This window comes from Hypomesus nipponensis, chromosome 3 (genome assembly GCF_054491055.1).
Source record: "Hypomesus nipponensis isolate SF chromosome 3, ASM5449105v1, whole genome shotgun sequence".
Taxonomy (NCBI): domain Eukaryota; kingdom Metazoa; phylum Chordata; class Actinopteri; order Osmeriformes; family Osmeridae; genus Hypomesus; species Hypomesus nipponensis.
In genome coordinates, this window is record NC_140363.1 from 6395029 (window position 1) to 6413074 (window position 18046).

Sequence of the window (18046 nt, forward strand, 5' to 3'; positions counted from 1 at the left end):
AAGTAGGCGTGATACTACACGAGGGTTTCATTGGATCAACGTGTCTCCACCACTGTATTCCGGTATATAATACCGAAAGACTTTCCAAAAATATAGAGCGTATCCCCGTAGATTAGAATTGTCAAATCATTTATGCCAGGAAAGGCCGATTATTGAAAGGTTTATACTTATACCACGAGTCTTGGATACATTTACGGTGACATCTTGCTGCGTTATTCTTTGATGATTTAGAATGTCGGTCGACAGTGTTTTTAGGACTCGTTCTCTCGGTGTTGCTGCCGTTGGTCTGCCGGATCAGTATGCTGACGGAAAAGCAGCAAAAGTATGGCAGCTCTACATCGGAGACACGCGGAGTAGAACGGAAGAATATAAAAGTTGGGTGGTGTCTTTGCTGAAAAAGCAAGGTGTACAGAAAATTCTGGACGTAGCATGCGGAACAGGGTATGGTGGCCGACATGACATTTGAAAATACATTACTCTGTGCGTAATTCATGGCCTAAACCAACTGGTTATAATTAAGCTACTTATAACAAGTGTTGTTCTCTTCAAGAAACACGTCTACAACCATCACATTTTGCTACTGAATAGAAAGTTTTGTTTCAAATTGTACAGCCAGTCTTGTCTAGCAAGGTAGCCCTATTGCCTGCTTCAGTTCAGGACAACAAGTGAATGTGGGTGAAGACCAACAACTGCATGGATGGAACAGAAGGGCTGCATAACCCTGTTCAAACTGAAATAATTGTATGGAAATAATTGGCCCGAGCTGCCGAGATTGTGATTGTGGTTACGATAATTAGTGATCATCATTCTAACAAACAAGAATTGTTTTTTCGTAGGCTATTATTACCAGCTGGCTGCTGAAAAAGCCTTTAAACAACGTTGTTCAAATTTATTCTCTTGTATTAAATGTAGCATCCAGTTCCTATTTGTTACAGACCTTTTGCTCGTGTTTCCCTTCAATTTATTGATTCCGAATGGAAATCGGACGCATGTTTTTCAGCGATAAAAGCGAGTGTCAAATTTGGCCTCACACAAGTGTAATATTGAATTACGAAACCTAATCTCTGAAAATAGTTTTCATTTTCTCGTCTCTCGTCTCTCGTCATCTTCCGCTTGTCCGGGGATCGGGTCGCGGGGGCAACGACCTAAGCAGGGAGGCCCAGGCTTCCCTCTCCCCGGCCACTTCCACCACCTCTTCCTGTTTCATTTTCAGATATCCAAATACATTGTGTAAAGAAGTAACATTTCAGGGAAAACAAAAGTAAAAAGAGCAAATGGGACAGATTACAGAATTTGCCAGTAGACTTTGACGTTTGTCTACATTACAATAAGTGTATCGTAGTAGGTCACATGTCTCAAAAATGGCAAGTGGAACTAGATTACTAGTGGCCCCATCCGAATTGAGTTATCAAAATGGTCCAGCAATACAATAATTTAAACCTATTAGATGAATGAGCTATTGGACATGTTCTCTCTCTCTCTGAACTGATTTCCCTGCCAATGAGTAAACTGCAAAAGTTTTTTTTTAACTATGTACTGCTGTCTTGTTTGCCTGTGACAGCTGTTCTTCTATGAAGAGGGTTGACACTCACATACTGCCAGCTCAGCAAAGAAGCAGCTCCACCCCATTCATCAGTCGTCCACTAAAATGTCAGAGCATAGGACATGCCTCCCGTGCTCTTACTCTTTTCAGCAGTGAATCTGACAGTAACACAACATGTTGTATCCCCAAATACTTATTTTAAGTGAACAAAATGCCACAACCCATACTGCTAGAAGTCGTTTGTGAACCTTTGAATGAACCAAAGGAGCTGGCAGCAATTGTACACGCCTCGCTTTACCTGCTGAATGCAATGTGCTGTTACAAAAGGGGAGAGTGGGACAGTCAGGGAAAGACTGTGTAGAAGCAAGAAGGTAAATGTATTTAAATGTTGTCCCTTGTTGTGACCATGGTAACAGCCCATGATCATAAATTGAGCATCCTTTGTCACCCCTTCTGCTAACATATTTGCCTACATTTAAGAAATGCCTTGTTTCCATTGATTACTAGAATATGAATAAATCATCACCAATGATTGAGGATAATAGTTTTAATTGACGCAGAGTGAGTTCTATGCTGTGGAATTGATATGCGATGTTGGTTAAAAGTCTAATGTGCTGTTGTACATTGTAGGCATCAGGCACAAACTAAATTTCACAAATTAAATTTTAATACATACCCAGTATGTATTAAATATTTAGCCTATATACTCAGATCATGACAGATTTTCTGGGGTGTATGTCGGGTGGAAGGGGGTGGCAACAAAGTGGAGTGTCAAAATTGCTGACTCCAGCAGACTTTCTGCACGGAGGTCCGACTGAATGAATAGAGTTGTTTGCGAATGAGGGACTGGAAATTGGTAAACAAATTGTTAAACTATATCTTTAGTGAACTGAACATCCATCACCTATGCAGGGTCAAGTTACTCCATTTGGAATTTTGAAACTGTGAAAAGAAACAAGATTGATGACATTATGGTTATTCATTTTTATGTGTCACTCCATCAAGTGTTCAGTACATAATTTAGCAGACTCTTTAATCCAATGTAAAGGAAATTAAGAAAGGGTCTTCTAGACAAAGTTGCATTAAACACATTGAATTAGTCAATAAACCTTCTTTTGCAGAGTTGACTCCATCATGCTGGTTGAAGAGGGCTTTAAGTTAGTGAGTGTGGATGCTAGCGACAAAATGCTGAAGTATGCCTTGAAGGAGAGGTGGGAAAGAAGAAAAGAGCGCGCCTTTGACCAATGGGGTAAGAAGCACATCCAGCTCATTGCACTCCACAGCAAGGTGACAAAAGAACCTAATATTGTGCTAATATATCCATGCACGTTTTGTCACAAATCTTACTGCGGAAAGTTAAAAAAAATCATTCCTTCATGGATTCCTATTTACATATTCTAACTTTATAGAGATTGAGGAGGCAAACTGGCTGACGTTAAGAGAAGATGTTCAGAAACCAGGTGATGGATTTGATGCCGTCATCTGTTTGGGGAACTCATTTGCTCACTTGCCAGATTTCAAAGGTGAGTGGAATAAGGAAAGAACTGACACATATTACAGTAAGGTTGGCATGGGACAGTTACAGTGCCCATAGTAGTGTTGGCTAGGAGGCAGGAAGGGAATCAATTTTTGTCTCTCAAATGCTTAAGTACTTATGGTACATTGGTACAGTACCCATTTATCTCAAGAATTGATAAATGCTAGAAATTGCCTTCAATCATTGCTTATATTGAAATAAAATAATTTGGATTTGTTTTAGAATCTGAAGCCACCCATTCCCATTAATTTAATTCAAATACATTTCATTTACAAAAGTGTGACATTTAACATTTTGTTCTTAACGTTGACCCAAGGGGACCAGAGTGACCAGAAGCTAGCTCTGCAGAACATAGCCAGTATGGTTAGACCAGGAGGTATCTTGATCATTGACCACCGCAACTATGACTACATCCTGGAAACTGGCCTAGCACCCCAGGGGAAAAATATCTACTACAAGGTACTAGATGCTAGCATGTGTCCCAAACTGCACTTTATGTTTGCTGCATGATTTCAACCAGTGCATACATCAGTTTGCTCAAGTCTTAGACTCAGAACCATATACTTGGCCATGTCTGATACAATTTTACAACACTTTTTCTGTGATAAATCTTCTAAGCTTCTCGCAGGATTAGCTGTAATTTATCTTTGGCAGCTTTTGTTCTTTACCCTGTCCAGTTGATCCCACAGAGCTTCATTTAAGATGAGGGTGGGACTTAATTCTTACAATTAATCATCAGATACAGTAATGTATATCCCCTGCATAATAAATACGATAAGCTAATATAATTTATTAAAGTAAATTAGTGACTAGTAAACAATCTTACCTGAAGCACTGACTGTGCGTGTTGATGTTGCCATTTGCTATTGTAGAATAACCCCTACATAGCTGCACTGTGCCTCCACCAATCATGTGTGTGTATTGGATTTCAGAGTGACCTTACTCAGGACATCTCCACCTCGGTGCTTTGGGTCAACAACAAACCTCACATGATTACCCTTGACTACACTGTACAGGTGCCACATCCAGTACAAAACCATCCTGAAGTGAGGTATAAGACAAAACTCCTTTCAAAGTAACAATGACAGAGATTTAGACAGTCACAACCCAAAAATGGTCGTGAACTGTAACTATACATGTGTAATGGTTGTATTATTTGTATAGTTGTCCACCACTAGGAAAATGACACATACTGTAACTGATATAATGGAATAGAGTAGGTTGTGGCTTGGGAACAATACAAACCATTGTACGTTGGAACAGTTTTAGCCATTCAGTCAATCAGCTTGACTTACACAACACAGTTAGTACTGACACTGGTACTGTTGGTCAACAGCAGCCTTTCTCAACCCTGGTCTTTATGAGCCAGGTAATGACCCATTAATTTGAATCAGGTGTGTGGGAAGTGGGAAACATCTAAAACATGCAGGACAGGGGGTAGCTGAGGACCAGGGTTGGGAAAGTTTGGTCTACACAGGGACTGCATTTGCAAACCCACTTTAATAATAAGTTAATTTGAAGCTCACTGTCTGTAGGAAATTGAAACATTTATATATTCATAGGTAAGAAAACTGTAATTGTAGATATTGAACAGAAATGTAAAAAAACATCCATATATTGGCTGTTAACTGCCATGATGTATTTGCACTGGTTTGTTTTATACATATATGCCATCAATGAGGTGTAAAATAGTAATGTTTATTAAAGATAATGTAACAATACAAGAAATCTCAAAATACTGTACGAACAGTTATTGTTGGAAATAATGCATGTTGGAAGTTCCAACCAACCACCCAAGTTGTTTCTATACAACTTGCTTGACGTATCAGTGTCTTACCATGTCTGTGTGTTTGTGTTTCTGTAGTAAATTTCGCCTATCCTACTACCCCCATCGCCTGGAGAATTTCAAAGCAATCCTAAGTGAGGCTTTCCACAACAAGCTGGAGCACAGTGTCTACGGTGACTTCAAGACCTACATCCCTGGCCAGGCGGAGGCCCCCTGCTACTTCATTCACGTGTGCAAAAAGACAGCTTAGGGCTCCGACCATGCTATTCTGATCCCTACGGCCTTTATTTTCAAAGTTGCATTACTTTCTCCTTTGTAGACTTATTCTAGTGTAACCCTACATCCCATTTGAACCAACAATTGCTATATATTTAGGGTCCTTAATCCTGACTATGGAATCATTGCTGTCTTGTAAAATATCCATATTATGAGTAAAACATGTCACTAATGTTTTCTGTTTTCCCGTGTGACAAGAATATTTTACTAATTTTAAGTGATTCTTTGGGATTGGCTCTATATATCATCTTCCTGTTCCAACAATGGTTACCAGATTTAATATATCATACTGGATCAAAATGAAAGAATTTCAAACCTTTCAACCTGTGGCTGATGCTTTCCCCTTCTGGTAGTTCAAGTGACATGGTGAATAGCCTTTTTGTTCCTTTTATAATTCTGAACTCATTTACCCTCCCGCTACAATTTTCTAAACATTCTGTGTGGGATCAAGGTGTGACCATTGAGATTATTCTTACACAACAGCCCGTCTCTTAGGAGATTGGAAAAAGAAAAGCTATTTGCTAGTTTTTCCTTCTTTGTCTTTCTTTGAACTGATTTGGCACCCCACCCTGTCCCCAAATGTCTACTCATATTACAGAATGTAATCTCTAATCTGAGGCTTTTCTCAGGAATTTAATTATGTGCTTTGATCTTCTCTGTACATTTCAAATGTACATTGGCTCCATGGTTTAGTCTGCCTGATTATTGTGTATTTTTCTGTATTGTTAAGTAATGCATTGTTAAGTAATGCACTAGCACAGGTACCGGTTGTCCCTCCGAAAGTCTGACTTTACTCTGTGTATGTGAACCAAAGGCTGTGTCCATCTCTACTGGATTAAATGTCTTTCTTTTCTTTCATACAATACTGAATGTAAAGCCCAAATGTATTAGAGTAATAGATTATAGGAGTTATATAGAGTTATAGGACTTGTGCTTTTCATTTCAGTTAACATTTTAATGTTTGACTTTCCCTTTGTTTTTGTTCAAGTAGTGCTAAGGACAAAAGTATAAAGTCTAAGGATTATGCAAATACAATGGCTTGCTTGACCCAAAAGGAACCAGTTAAGCAAAAAACTGAAATGGTTTAGTCGCCATTCATTTAGGATTTCTTGTGATAAGAAGTGTGGTTAACACACACAGTCCAAAGATGTATCGTTTTCAGACTTTTGGGGAAAACATTTACTTTCAAATAGATTTTACTAAAACAGTTTTCAGTAATTTCACTGAAACTACTTTTGAATATTACTGCTGTTACTTCAGCTCCTATGTTAAAAGAGAATCAAAACATATTAAGCATCAACCATTTGCTTTTGTAACAGTGTTCATGTGGTACAGAATGTTTCATTTTAACAGCAGTAATGATCACTACAATCGAATAGCTTCCATTATACATACTAGTTCAGTGCCTGTAATGTCAGTGCCTTAAATCAGAGTGTGATTGAGCTGTTGGTTAGGTGATTCAATGTTAAATGGAGATGGTGAGCACAGGTAAATTTGGTGTGTGTGTATGTCACGTTAGATAAAAACCTCTGCTAAATTGTGACATTATTAACAACATTCCCTACAAGACAAGGGGTCAGGGTGCTGAGGGTGCCCTAGTCTGTAGTTTTGGCTAAAATAAACATATGTGAGTATAAATTGAAAAAAGATGATGGCAAAAGAGAGACTGGCATTGTACTTGACACTGAGCTCAGAGGAGGTAAGCTGGATGGATGTACAGAGGGGGAAGAGACCTGTGAGGCTTTGGAACCTATTTGAGGGCCTTGTGATGCAAAACCAGACCTTGCCAACAGACAGTTCCCATAGCAACAATGAGCTTCCGACAAGTTCCCTGTTGACAAATGACATCTCCCCTCTTCTACGGTCTGGCACGTGTGTGTGTGTGTGTATGTGTGTGTGTGCATGATGGAGACTGTGGGTTGCTATGCTTTAGGAGCTGGCAGGATGTTTGTGTGTGTGTGGGGAGAGGAGTGAAGGAGAGGGAGAGAGACAGATCAAGATAAAAAGGCAAAAAGAGAGCTGACACAATGAGGGGTCAAGCATGCAGGTCTCTGCACTTGTTGGCAGACTAAATTCAGTCACTATAGTCACATTTCCGCTTAAAACACTAGCCACTTTGCAGTCTTTGTAACTTAAGCTCAGTGGATCTGTTCACTAATAAAGAATCCTTTTTCAAACACAGAACCTTTTATCTTGATCAAAAATGGAGTTTGACTGATCCAGCAGCACACTGATAATGGTCGCGTTTCCCAGAACGCTCTTAGAATGTTCCTAAGAAGCTCGAAGCGTTAAAAGCTTCTTAACGAATCTGGGAAACGCGGCCAATAGCTGTATTGTTTTTACACTTAGGTTTTTCTTTATCTTGTCACCTATAATTTATCAAGCTATACATTAAATAGTTCAGAAAAATTGACATTAGAAATATGAAACTCAAAATCCTTTTATTTGTTTAGAACAGTTTTCAAACAAAGAAATTACGTAAAAATAGCTTTATCTTGTAAAATGTTTTGTACAGACAAAACAATTATGTCTTTCTGAAACTTGAAATCGTATTTTGAAATATGTGTATTGCTTTTTTCCTTTTGCATGTCTTTGTTCCAAATTTTTTAAGATTCTAAAAAGCACTTTGCAAAAGAAAAAAAAAGAAGAAAAAAAAAGAATTGCAAGCAAAACCAACATTTATGTGAATCCATTTCAATTTTTTCAAACCCAATTTTCCATGTGTCTTATCTACAAATGGTGATTCATTCAGAAACAATTTAAGTAATTAGAAGGAAACTAACTTGTAATTACAAGGTAATGATCCTATCCATTTTGTAGAGCAGAGGGACTCACAGGAGTAAAGACCTACAGACATTTTGTGTGTTGAAATAGTTATATCTTTACAAATGTATGTAGACTCTCTTTTAAGATCAAATGTCAATTTGTCATTAGGTTTCATTATATGAGCAGTTTGTTGATGATTTTGATTGTGAATTAAGGACATGTTCTGTTGCAAAGACTTAAAGACTTAAATTGTACACTGGGATTGATCAACCACAGTGGTCGACTGCCTTAACTCAAACAAGCAATTCTGCACTTTGCTTCTCTGCTGAGTTAAATATCAAGCTGTGCAACATATTCAAAAGTACATTTCAATTATTTACTTTAGTGGGCTCCGAAGTACAAGTAAATTGAGTTATCCCCTTGAAGTAGGGATTTTCTGTAAATTCAAAAATATTTGTTTGTTGTCGGGTTAGGTTGTGCTTTGACATGAAGTAAGGTCAAGCATACGGTAAGTGCAGTGACCTCACAGCTACGGAATAGGAATCTTTCAGAGAATAGTTTTCCAGCTATTTTACGTGTCCTTCGGTATTGGTGTGATGCAGTCACTTGAAATGCAAGACACATAGTCACAAGAATAAGCACAGAACAGTACTTATTACAGAAGAATATACAAAAATAAAAAGGCACCGTGTTTTTTTTGTTGTTGGTGAAAAACAAATGTTTTGTTGTACTGTTGTGTCTCACAGCAATTCCCAAAATAGTTTGCTCTAGCATAGAATACAGTCTCATCCTTGTCAACATGTCAATAGCCTGAGAGTCTTGCTAACTACATCTGCCTATACCAATCAACAGGAACTACTTTTATCCCAAACCTGTTCAAAACTGCTTTAAATATGAAGTTTTAATATGCTACATTTTATGTATCTCAACCTACTCTCAATTTCATAGACAGTTTAAGGTCCAGATTTACCAATAGGAGAGCCTCAATTCCTCTTTGTACTGAGGGGGTTTATAGAGACAGTGCAAAGCTAAGCTGCAGCTCACTTACAGTATTTGAATCCCAATATAGTAACTTTATCAGTGAGTAAGTTCCTTTTAATTATCTTACAAGGACATAAATCTCAACCAGTCCCCCTCTGTGACTACTCAGTTTCTAGTAAAGTCACCCTTTGTATCCCCCGTCACTTCTCCCCTGTCACCCTCCCCTGCTTCCCTTCTTCTTCTTCTGAGTCGTAAGGTCCTAGTCCTGCTCCTTGGCCTTGGCCACTCTATGGATGCCATCTGAAGTCTAGCTGTTCTCATTTCCCTGTCCTCTTCCTCCTCTCTCTCTTCTTCTTCCTCATTGCCATCATCGCGTTCTACATCGAGTTCCACTCCCAGTCTATTCTCACCAGACCCTAGTTGGAAGATAGAGGGGGACGACGAAGAGGCGGGGTGCGGGGCAGAGGAGCAGCTGTTAGCCACAGTTTTGTACACTGAAAAGGGTAAATGGAGGTATTGGTCTGCTACAGCCGTGTAGAGGCAGCCACAAGTCTGGACACACTCGGGCTGAAGCTCCCCTCCACGGATCAGCCGGAACCGCTTGCGTAAGGGGGGTCCCTGTGCGGTCAGGCAGGGCGGGGGCAGAGAACCATGAAAGGCCAGGTAGGGCGTCGTGGCATCAGCTGGTGCGATGAGATATGAGGGGAAGGCGGCGGGGACCCTCAGGTCCTGTGGTAGGCCCCAGTCGCTCTGGAGCAGGATCTCAGCACGGAGGCGATGCAGAAGGTTGTTGACCAGGACAGAGCGCCGGAGGAAGGCCTCAGGGTAGTCAATGAAACGCAGTTTTTCCAGGGAGAGCCGGAGCACTCGGGCGCGCTCCTCAATCACCGGTGCCATCTGTGGGACATCACTTTTTAGAATTAACTTTGTTATGACTTCAAGGAAGAAACTCTTAAAAACTCTTCGAAAGTCTTTCAAAAAGCACTTTTATGGTCCTGATTAGGATTAGGAGGACCGGTTGCTAATTAATATATGTCAGCGATAACATGAGACGAATGCGCACCCCAACAACCAATCTGATTTGATTATACTAGACAGACGCAGAGAAAGTTTGCACAAAAAAGATGTTATCAGAAAGGTGGATTTAAACGTACAGTTTTACAGTAGCTCCTAAAGGTGATGTATGAATCTTCATCTTCCACATACTTCCTCTTAATATAGGCAATCCTCGACATAGTCACATGGTCTGGCACTCGCCTAGAGGGGAGCTCTTGTGTGGGAGAAAAGTTCATTAATTATTCAGAAACATAGAATGAAAATAATTTGATAAATTACGGAGCACATTTGATAATGCACATATTGTAATAGTACCACTCTTTCAGGGATGGTTGGTAAATTGTTCTTTGAACATTAATTCAAGTTCAGTCGAGCATAAAGTATATACTCCCACTGGGTCCTATAAAATATATATTAGTAACTCCAAAACCCCTGAGTAGATATCTTCAAAAGCCCCATTTCAACCACATGAACTATACCCCGGAACTAGGAGCTATACCCTGGAACTAGGAGCTATACCCTGGAACTAGGAGCTATACCCTGGAACTAGGAGCTATACCCTGCAACTCACTGTGCATCCACCACAGGAATCAGCAACCAAATTTCTGGTTTTTCCGGGTTATGTATTTTACTATACGGCAGCAACTGGAATCAGTGAACCGCAATCTGAGTTTATTCTAAAAACTATGGCATTATAAGCAAGCGTAAACTTTTTCACACTGCAAATCATATTCATTTGTATCCAAATTTAATTGAAGATTTCAAGTCTAGATATAAATATAGTCAGTGGAAAAATGTGTTTGAACTTCTGGGGAAAGTTCCTGTTTGGAAACACGGCTAACAATGGGTAGCAGTTCCTTGAAAAGTAGTTCTGGGAACTAAAAGTTCTGGGGACTTGCTTTGGAAACGCTGGTGAAAACTTGGGTTAAAGTTAGTCACTGATTCTGATTCCATGACTTCATTAGCAATTGCAGCAAAAATGTCCAATCTGAGCCAGTGTGGTTGACCTACCCTCCACCAGCTGCTTGTTAGGGCCCCCTGACTCAATGGGAGTGGCTTTGGAGGTCTTGGTGCAGTGCTCCCGTAAGTGCTGGTTTTGCAGGAGAAGGGGGTCTCCCTCTGGGTTCAGGGAAGGCTTTACTGACAAGACTTGGGTCATCTCTCAGTCCTCTCTGGTCTGCTGAGGAAGGACATTAAAGGTAAGAGCCCATTCTTCAAAGGCAGGGCAGCTTTAAGCTTATCATAGCAGGGAAAAGGTTTTGTGACTGGATATTTGCAATATATGTAAAAACATGCTCACTAGATTATGTAGTTCAGATAACACAAGAATAATGTAAAAATATATATATATATATTCCCTTACTAAGACCAAACAGATGACAAAAGGTAGTAACTATTGTTAATTCCCAATTAACATTTTGAAAATAACTTTTATCAAATCCAATGACATCCAGTATTAAACTAATGAGGCGTTGTAGAAATGTGATCACACCGTCACAATGCCAGATCAACATAAATTAGCTATTCTGGTGGAATATACATTACAGCAACAAAAAAAAACTGAAAAGATGTATCACGAGAAATCAATTGATGAGAAATGTGTATTTGGCCTAGAATGTGGCTGACCCTTCATAAATGTGTGTAGAATTACATGTAAATGTCCTGTAATCTCATACCTTCTTTGGGGTTTTCATTGCAGTCACAATAGGCCTCAACTAATGTTAGAACGACACTACCTGCTAGGTGACACAATTGTTGAATTCCTCTAATATATATATATTTTTTGAAGACTGTATCCATCTACGAAACATTTCCCCCGCTATGTTCAGTGTTGCAAAACAGGGCGACAGATGTGATTTTCTTTGCCCTGCTGTGGAAGATGAATGGCTGAGTGGGCTGAAGGCTGTCTACATGTTGAAATCCTTCATGATGAGAAGAGTCTGCTGAGAAAGAGATATGATGGATGGTGTCATGCCAGACAACCCTAGAGTAGGGGAGACACAGTGAGGACTTTTGATACACATATGGCTGGAAGGGTGGGACTAAAGGAAAACAATCTGGCATGGATATCTCTTAGGTACACCCCCCCCCCCCCCCCCCCCCGCGTGGGTAACTGCCTGCAGCCTCTGAACCAGATGACAACTGTCACCGCCGCCGTCAGGAAAAATATGAGTGCTTCCTCAAACAATACCACCCTCCCCTGCCAATGCATGTCAGATGAGCTGGAGGGTCTGTCTATGGCATCCTCCCTGCGGCCTGAAAAGCTATCTGAATTCCATCTGACACTTTTCCTTCTAAGGGAAACAAATAGCAAAGGTGGAATTTCTGGGAAGTGACTCCAGATGTTGCTGGCAGTAAGCGGAGGTGAACTGCGTCCAACCCTTATTGCCAACCCACTCGGCTTTGGAAGGTTTACTTTGCAAAAAAGGGAGGGGAAGAGAGAGAGAATTCAGAGGATCAGTTCAAAGGAGATAGATACTAATGTCAAAGAAAGGCTTTTTCACACCATATCCTCTGTGTCTTTTCTTTGCAAGGGGAATCCGGAAAAGGGCAATTAAGAGGGCAATTAAATTATACACTTAAAAGGACAGAATGACAGTAATGATTCAACCTAGTCTATTCCTTTGAAGCCAGCAGTAATATTTCTGCCACTTCATAAACCACATCCAATACCATCTCTGCACATGATGAAGTGACAGCAGATAAACTGCAGAGCACCTCTTAGATTGAAGGTTCATTCTATTATTTTTCAGCAATACAGAAGTGCAGTATAGTGGAATACTGATTAAAACCAAGTTCACAAAATGTATACGCATTTTAACACCAATTCACATCTTATTATTTCCACAACACACACACAAAACAATCGTTGGCATACAACATAGTTTTAAAAAAACGGTCTTGTCTTTTGTGAAATAATCCATGAGATTTCACTATTAAGATAGGCGTATTGCAGTTCGATCCTCTTGAACTTGTCCGATCGTTTTTGGAAATGTAGGCCTAATGTTATAAAGGTATTTATTCAAATAAGTGACAGAAATAAAAACACATGTAGGCCTATAACTTACCCCCTTTGAGTTGGTCGACGTTGCCTTCTTCTCCCCACTTGTGCAGTTGTAGCAAAGTGAATATATAGGTTATTTATATATCTTAATATTTTTGGTATTTGAAAAACGATGACCGTTGTCACATTATCGCAACACGGATGACAATCCGTGTATCCTAATGCGCGCGACTTGTCTCACATATGTCACCGTCATATACACCTATGCGCTTTCTTCAGAAAAGGTCGATCATGTTGCCTACTTAACACTTTTTCCGTAGTAGAATAAAGAGAGAATGGTTCATTGTAACTTCGAGTAGTCCATGTAGGTTGGTTTTCCAAGCAGCAAGTAAGATAATCTTCGCTGACAATGTGCAAAAGCGTCTTCTTTTGGAAGGAGAGTTGTAAACGTCTGGAGAGACCACCGACGTCGCCCCATCTCTCTGTCAACAATTTTTTCAAATCTGTTCTGTTCTTGCTGTAGTCCCCTTCTAGAATGACATACGCACAGGGTTTGATGTGGCGACATCCGCCAAAGAGAAGCATATTAGGGAGGGAGCGAGCCCAGTCATCTGCAATGTATTTTCCATTTGATTCAGCAGTGCCCACTGCCGAGTCTTATTTTCCAAAGCTTCTCCGGCAAACGTTTTGTTTTTCCTATGTAGCTTTGGGATGAGCGCCAATTCCTGCAGATTGACTCTTCATGATTGGGCTACTAACTAGTTCAATGTAACCACTCTCGCAAGTGCAGTAAGGAATGTTCACAAAAACACCCCAGTTTGTAAACTCGCGAGGGTCCTTAACGTTTAATTATATTGTAGCCAACAGTTTATTGCCTACATGTGAATGACATAGGCTAGTGCTACTGTTTACACTGATTTTTTGCAATTGCTTAGACACAGATACCCAAAAAATCTCCATGTTGACTTGGCCCAATGTGGATCTGAATATCACTGGTTAAAGTGAGATCAAAGCGCTTGAGCCACAGATCTCACTGGACAGTGTGAAGTTGAAATGGTGTTGGCCTATTGCTGTGATGAGTGGTTTGTGAAAATTATCTATGATCTTTCTATGACAAACTCATGAAAGATTGGCGGACTCTGCAGCAGAAACTGCAAGATAAACAATCACGTATGACAGCTAAAATGTAGTTGGTGTCTTCTGTTGCCCCTCACCCCCCCCCCCCTCACCTCCCCCCCCCCCCACCTCCCCCCCCCTGGGCCCCCAAACAGAGAAAACACTGAGACATAAAGGTTGGTCCTCTTTTTATCTCAAATACAAATCCTCTTTATCAGAAATCATACTGTCCAATAATCTGTCAAATTTAAGATGACATAAATAAGTACATTTACACCATTTGAAAACAACATCCTTAAGAAAAAAGGAAGGCACCGATAGAATCGGTGGTATAGGCAGTTTGAAAAAGCAGAAGAAACTGAAACACTAAATTAGTTATAAACAAGTACATTTCTTTCAGTCAAGTGTACAGTCGCAACTCTTATTACGTATCAGGAACACACCTTGTGAAAGATTTATGAAAGGGTACTGTCTAAATAATACAGACCCCAACAATATGAAATGACAATTTCTGCAAAAGGGTGGGCCTAACACATACCACATCTGTGAAATCCATTATGAACAATTTGTACCTTTTAATTCGCTATTACTTTCTGCAAACATTTATTGCAACCAATGCCCCTAATAACAAGCTGTGACACCACGAGAGGCTGTGTGCTGTAAGTGTAGGGTTAGGGTGGACCTTTGGGTCCTCTAGAGGTGTCAGGCAGGACTAAGTTAACATGGCGGCCACCACAAAGACCACATCCTCCTAGATGGTGTGGAGGGAAGCTCAACTCAGGTGAATCAAGAATGGTAATTGCCTCACAGTAGGCATATGCCAAGAGATGAAGGGAGAGCCAGTGGTGGACGTTTGTTGACTGTGGCCTGATCTCAAATCTTTGGTCAACGCCCTCTTTTTTTTATTATATTATTATATTATTTTGTTATTATGTCATTTGATTACAAATATTTGTGTTCATTTGGAAATCATCCTTTTCATCAAAATCATTTATTTTAATTTTTTAGATTGGTCTACTCTTTTGGCACTTTTTCACTACCCAAGCCCAACATCGCCATAGCAACAGCCTCTCATGATATGTGACGTGTGCTGGTATTTGGATGTTTTGACGTTTCGCACCTCTCACAGGCAGGTACTGGGTGTGAACAAAAGCTGGTTAACTCCACCCCCAACTATCTACTGGGGGATGGACATCAGTGTTGCAGCTTTCCATCAGTGACTGCAAGAGCATGTCACTGATGGAAAAAACACCAAGTGTAGTATTTATTCCTTAAAGCCTTAATTAGCCTACATCCAATGGCTGCCACAATCCATTATCCAAAGGGAATTTAATAATGCTGGTGATTTCTATCATTACCACAGAGACGTCTCTTTGGTCACAACATCCATGTCAATTTTGAATTTTTCCCACTGGTCATTTTTATTAATTATAGACTATGCCAATGCCTGGAATCCCTGTTTTTCTTGGGTGGTTGTGTGACATTAGTGCTGGTATGTGTTCTCAAGTCGTACGTTGAAAAGAAAGTGATTTAACAGACCAAGGTCAAACCAGGGCCTCGTTTTACAATAATGATTGATCTTAGTTGTTAAAAGCATTTTCTACAAGCGATTTATTGAACATTCGTTATTCGAGTTTCCCAAACATGCTCGTAATAACGCTCATAGCCTACAAGCCTCAAGTAGCCTACTACTTATCTATCTACAATCTACATTTATTGTAGGGTAGCCTAATTATTATCAACTCCTTGTGAACTTGAAAGATACATTTTTACAAACCAACCTAATTAATGAATTCATTAATTAATTAAATCTTGTCAGCATCAAACTTGTGTAGGCCCTATTTCACGTCAACATATCCCTGTTCCATTTTAACAGCTGTAAGATCTCTAGCGAGCTGTACGACTAGGCTACTGCGGAGCACTCTTTAAGTAGGCCTAGGCCTAGGCTACTACATAAATTGAGATGGCTTTGGGAAACAGACCGCAAAACTAAGATCAATCGTACGATCGAGATTCTACGATCTACTTAGGCTTATGATGCTATTGGGAAACGCAGCCCAGATCAGTAAAACTTTAAATCCTTGATAATGTGTTGAATGTGCTAGTAGGCCTATTTATGATTATAATAGTTAAAGAAATAACCAGTGGCAAGGTTCAAGCTTTGCTTGATACAATATTCACGTTATTCAAGTTTTGATATTGTCTCTTGCCATTTGTCACAAGCTTAAAATAGCAAGAACAAGAGTAAGTGCAGTTGGGGGTAGGAGAAGGAATACAAGGTAAAGCTGTGCTTTTGTGTTATTACAAACATAACACCAATACAAAATCTTACTTGACAAGTTACTTTGACTAGCTTTTCTTTTTACCTTTGCATTTCTGTCTCGTCTGAGATGGATACCAGCTAAACACCACAACCTACTGACACAGCACCTACAATCACGGTTAGTAAAAACCTTTTTTTGACATAAGCATTTTTCCCCCTATTTTTCCCAGACTTTTACTTTAGAACTTTAGAACTTCCACTGAACATAGAGGACAGGGTGTTTATTCTAGCATACACACTGAACCAAATCAAAGCCAACTAAACTGGATGAACAGATATGGCTGTAATAGCATATTGCTCACCAGACTATTTAACTCACACCGTATATTGTCTTTTAAAAAGGTCCACATTATTGATACAAAAATAGATCTAGAAAATATCGATATAAAGTATACAATGAGTAACAATTTGTAAGTGAGAAGTTCAACATTTTCGAAACAAACACAGACACCCAAAGAGCAACCACCACCACAAGAATGTAAATGTTACCAACCCCTATTTTTAAAACACATTATCTTGCTTTGATAATACACACTCTAATTGATAAGCTGCACATTGCAAAGTTGCACCACAACAGACACAGCCAATAACAACTACTCTTTTCCGTGGACAAGATGGAGTAACTAATAACAGTCACCCTTGTTAATTTGGCAAACAAAAATGTAGCCTACAAACTCCAAAGTCCAAGGCTCTATTTCTGAAATATAATCAATGTTAGTCGCAATTCATTTATTTTCATAGACTGCTGTGTGCTTTCTGTAAACCGACCATGTGTGCTCTACCCTTAAGGGAAAAAGCTAACAGGATCCCATGGATTCTTCCTCTTGACAGGGTAACAAAGTGCCCAAGCTCAACATATAAGGCAAGTGAGTGGTTTCCAATAACAAATAGCAGTGGGGTAAGTAAAATTAGGAAAGGGTGACAAAAAATATAGAGGTCTATCAGAAATATAAAAGTAAAAGTAACCATAAAGTAAAACATTTCCTTGATCAGCATCAAGTGTTGGCATCAACGTGGCTAAATCCACTTCATACAATTTAAAGTGCTTAAAATAGAAAATGAGCTTGCACAGGTAGATGCTAATAAAACACCTATCGAGTTTTCAAATACATTATAGTGTCACCTGCCACTCACCATGACAGTATCATCTATTATAAAGACTAAGCCTTTGAAATGTGATGACTAATCACTTTTTCAAATGAGGTCTGTACTGTGGACAATAACACTAAGGTATGATTTACAACTATCATTCAAAAAATCAGGGTTTTCGCCAGATTAGTTTAAATGGGGTTAACCCAGATAATTTACTTCAACATGGTTAATAAGCATGTTATTCATATGGAAGACCAGTAGTGCTTTTGACCAAAATATTTAACTATGGGATTGAGAGAACCTCTCTGTAATCCAGCCAAGTGTAATAGTGTTTGATGCGCTGTGTTGAAGTTATATAGCTTGTGTTATAGGTGTCATTTCTTTGCATGTCAGTATCGCTTCCTCCCTTACTTGCCCACTAGAGGGGTACAACCTGAAGTTGTCTGACTCCACACTCAACAATCACATTTCTTAAACATCACTTTAGCCAGCTTTTCTACCAAAATATTTTGAATAAGCGAAATTAGCCTACATATTATTTTGAGCCAAAAAAATGTCTCAAGCAT

General features: G+C 39.5%; 2 protein-coding genes across 5 annotated transcripts; one reads left to right on the top strand and one right to left on the bottom strand.

Moving 5' to 3' along the window:
* Nucleotides 1–82: 82 nt before the first annotated feature.
* On the top strand, nucleotides 83–6005 carry gnmt (glycine N-methyltransferase). Its single transcript, XM_084674152.1, has 6 exons — nucleotides 83–441; nucleotides 2665–2792; nucleotides 2953–3066; nucleotides 3397–3539; nucleotides 4013–4131; nucleotides 4945–6005. Exons 1-6 carry the CDS (start codon nucleotides 233–235, stop codon nucleotides 5114–5116), a joined length of 885 nt encoding a protein of 294 aa, XP_084530278.1. The 5' UTR covers nucleotides 83–232; the 3' UTR covers nucleotides 5117–6005.
* A 1561-nt stretch (nucleotides 6006–7566) lies between these two features.
* sertad4 (SERTA domain containing 4) lies at nucleotides 7567–13565 on the bottom strand. Of its 4 annotated transcripts, none has more exons than XM_084674125.1 (5): nucleotides 13014–13565; nucleotides 11622–11885; nucleotides 10957–11122; nucleotides 10044–10159; nucleotides 7567–9786 (listed from the first exon to the last, which is right to left on the bottom strand). In XM_084674125.1, the coding sequence occupies exons 3-5, from the start codon at nucleotides 11102–11104 to the stop codon at nucleotides 9055–9057; spliced, it is 996 nt and encodes a 331-aa protein (XP_084530251.1). In that variant the 5' UTR covers nucleotides 11105–11122; nucleotides 11622–11885; nucleotides 13014–13565; the 3' UTR covers nucleotides 7567–9054. The 4 variants fall into 4 exon arrangements, with proteins under 4 accessions (XP_084530251.1, XP_084530260.1, XP_084530268.1 ...); XM_084674134.1 differs by having other exon boundaries at nucleotides 10957–11125; XM_084674142.1 differs by lacking the exon at nucleotides 11622–11885.
* Between the last annotated feature and the right edge of the window lie 4481 nt (nucleotides 13566–18046).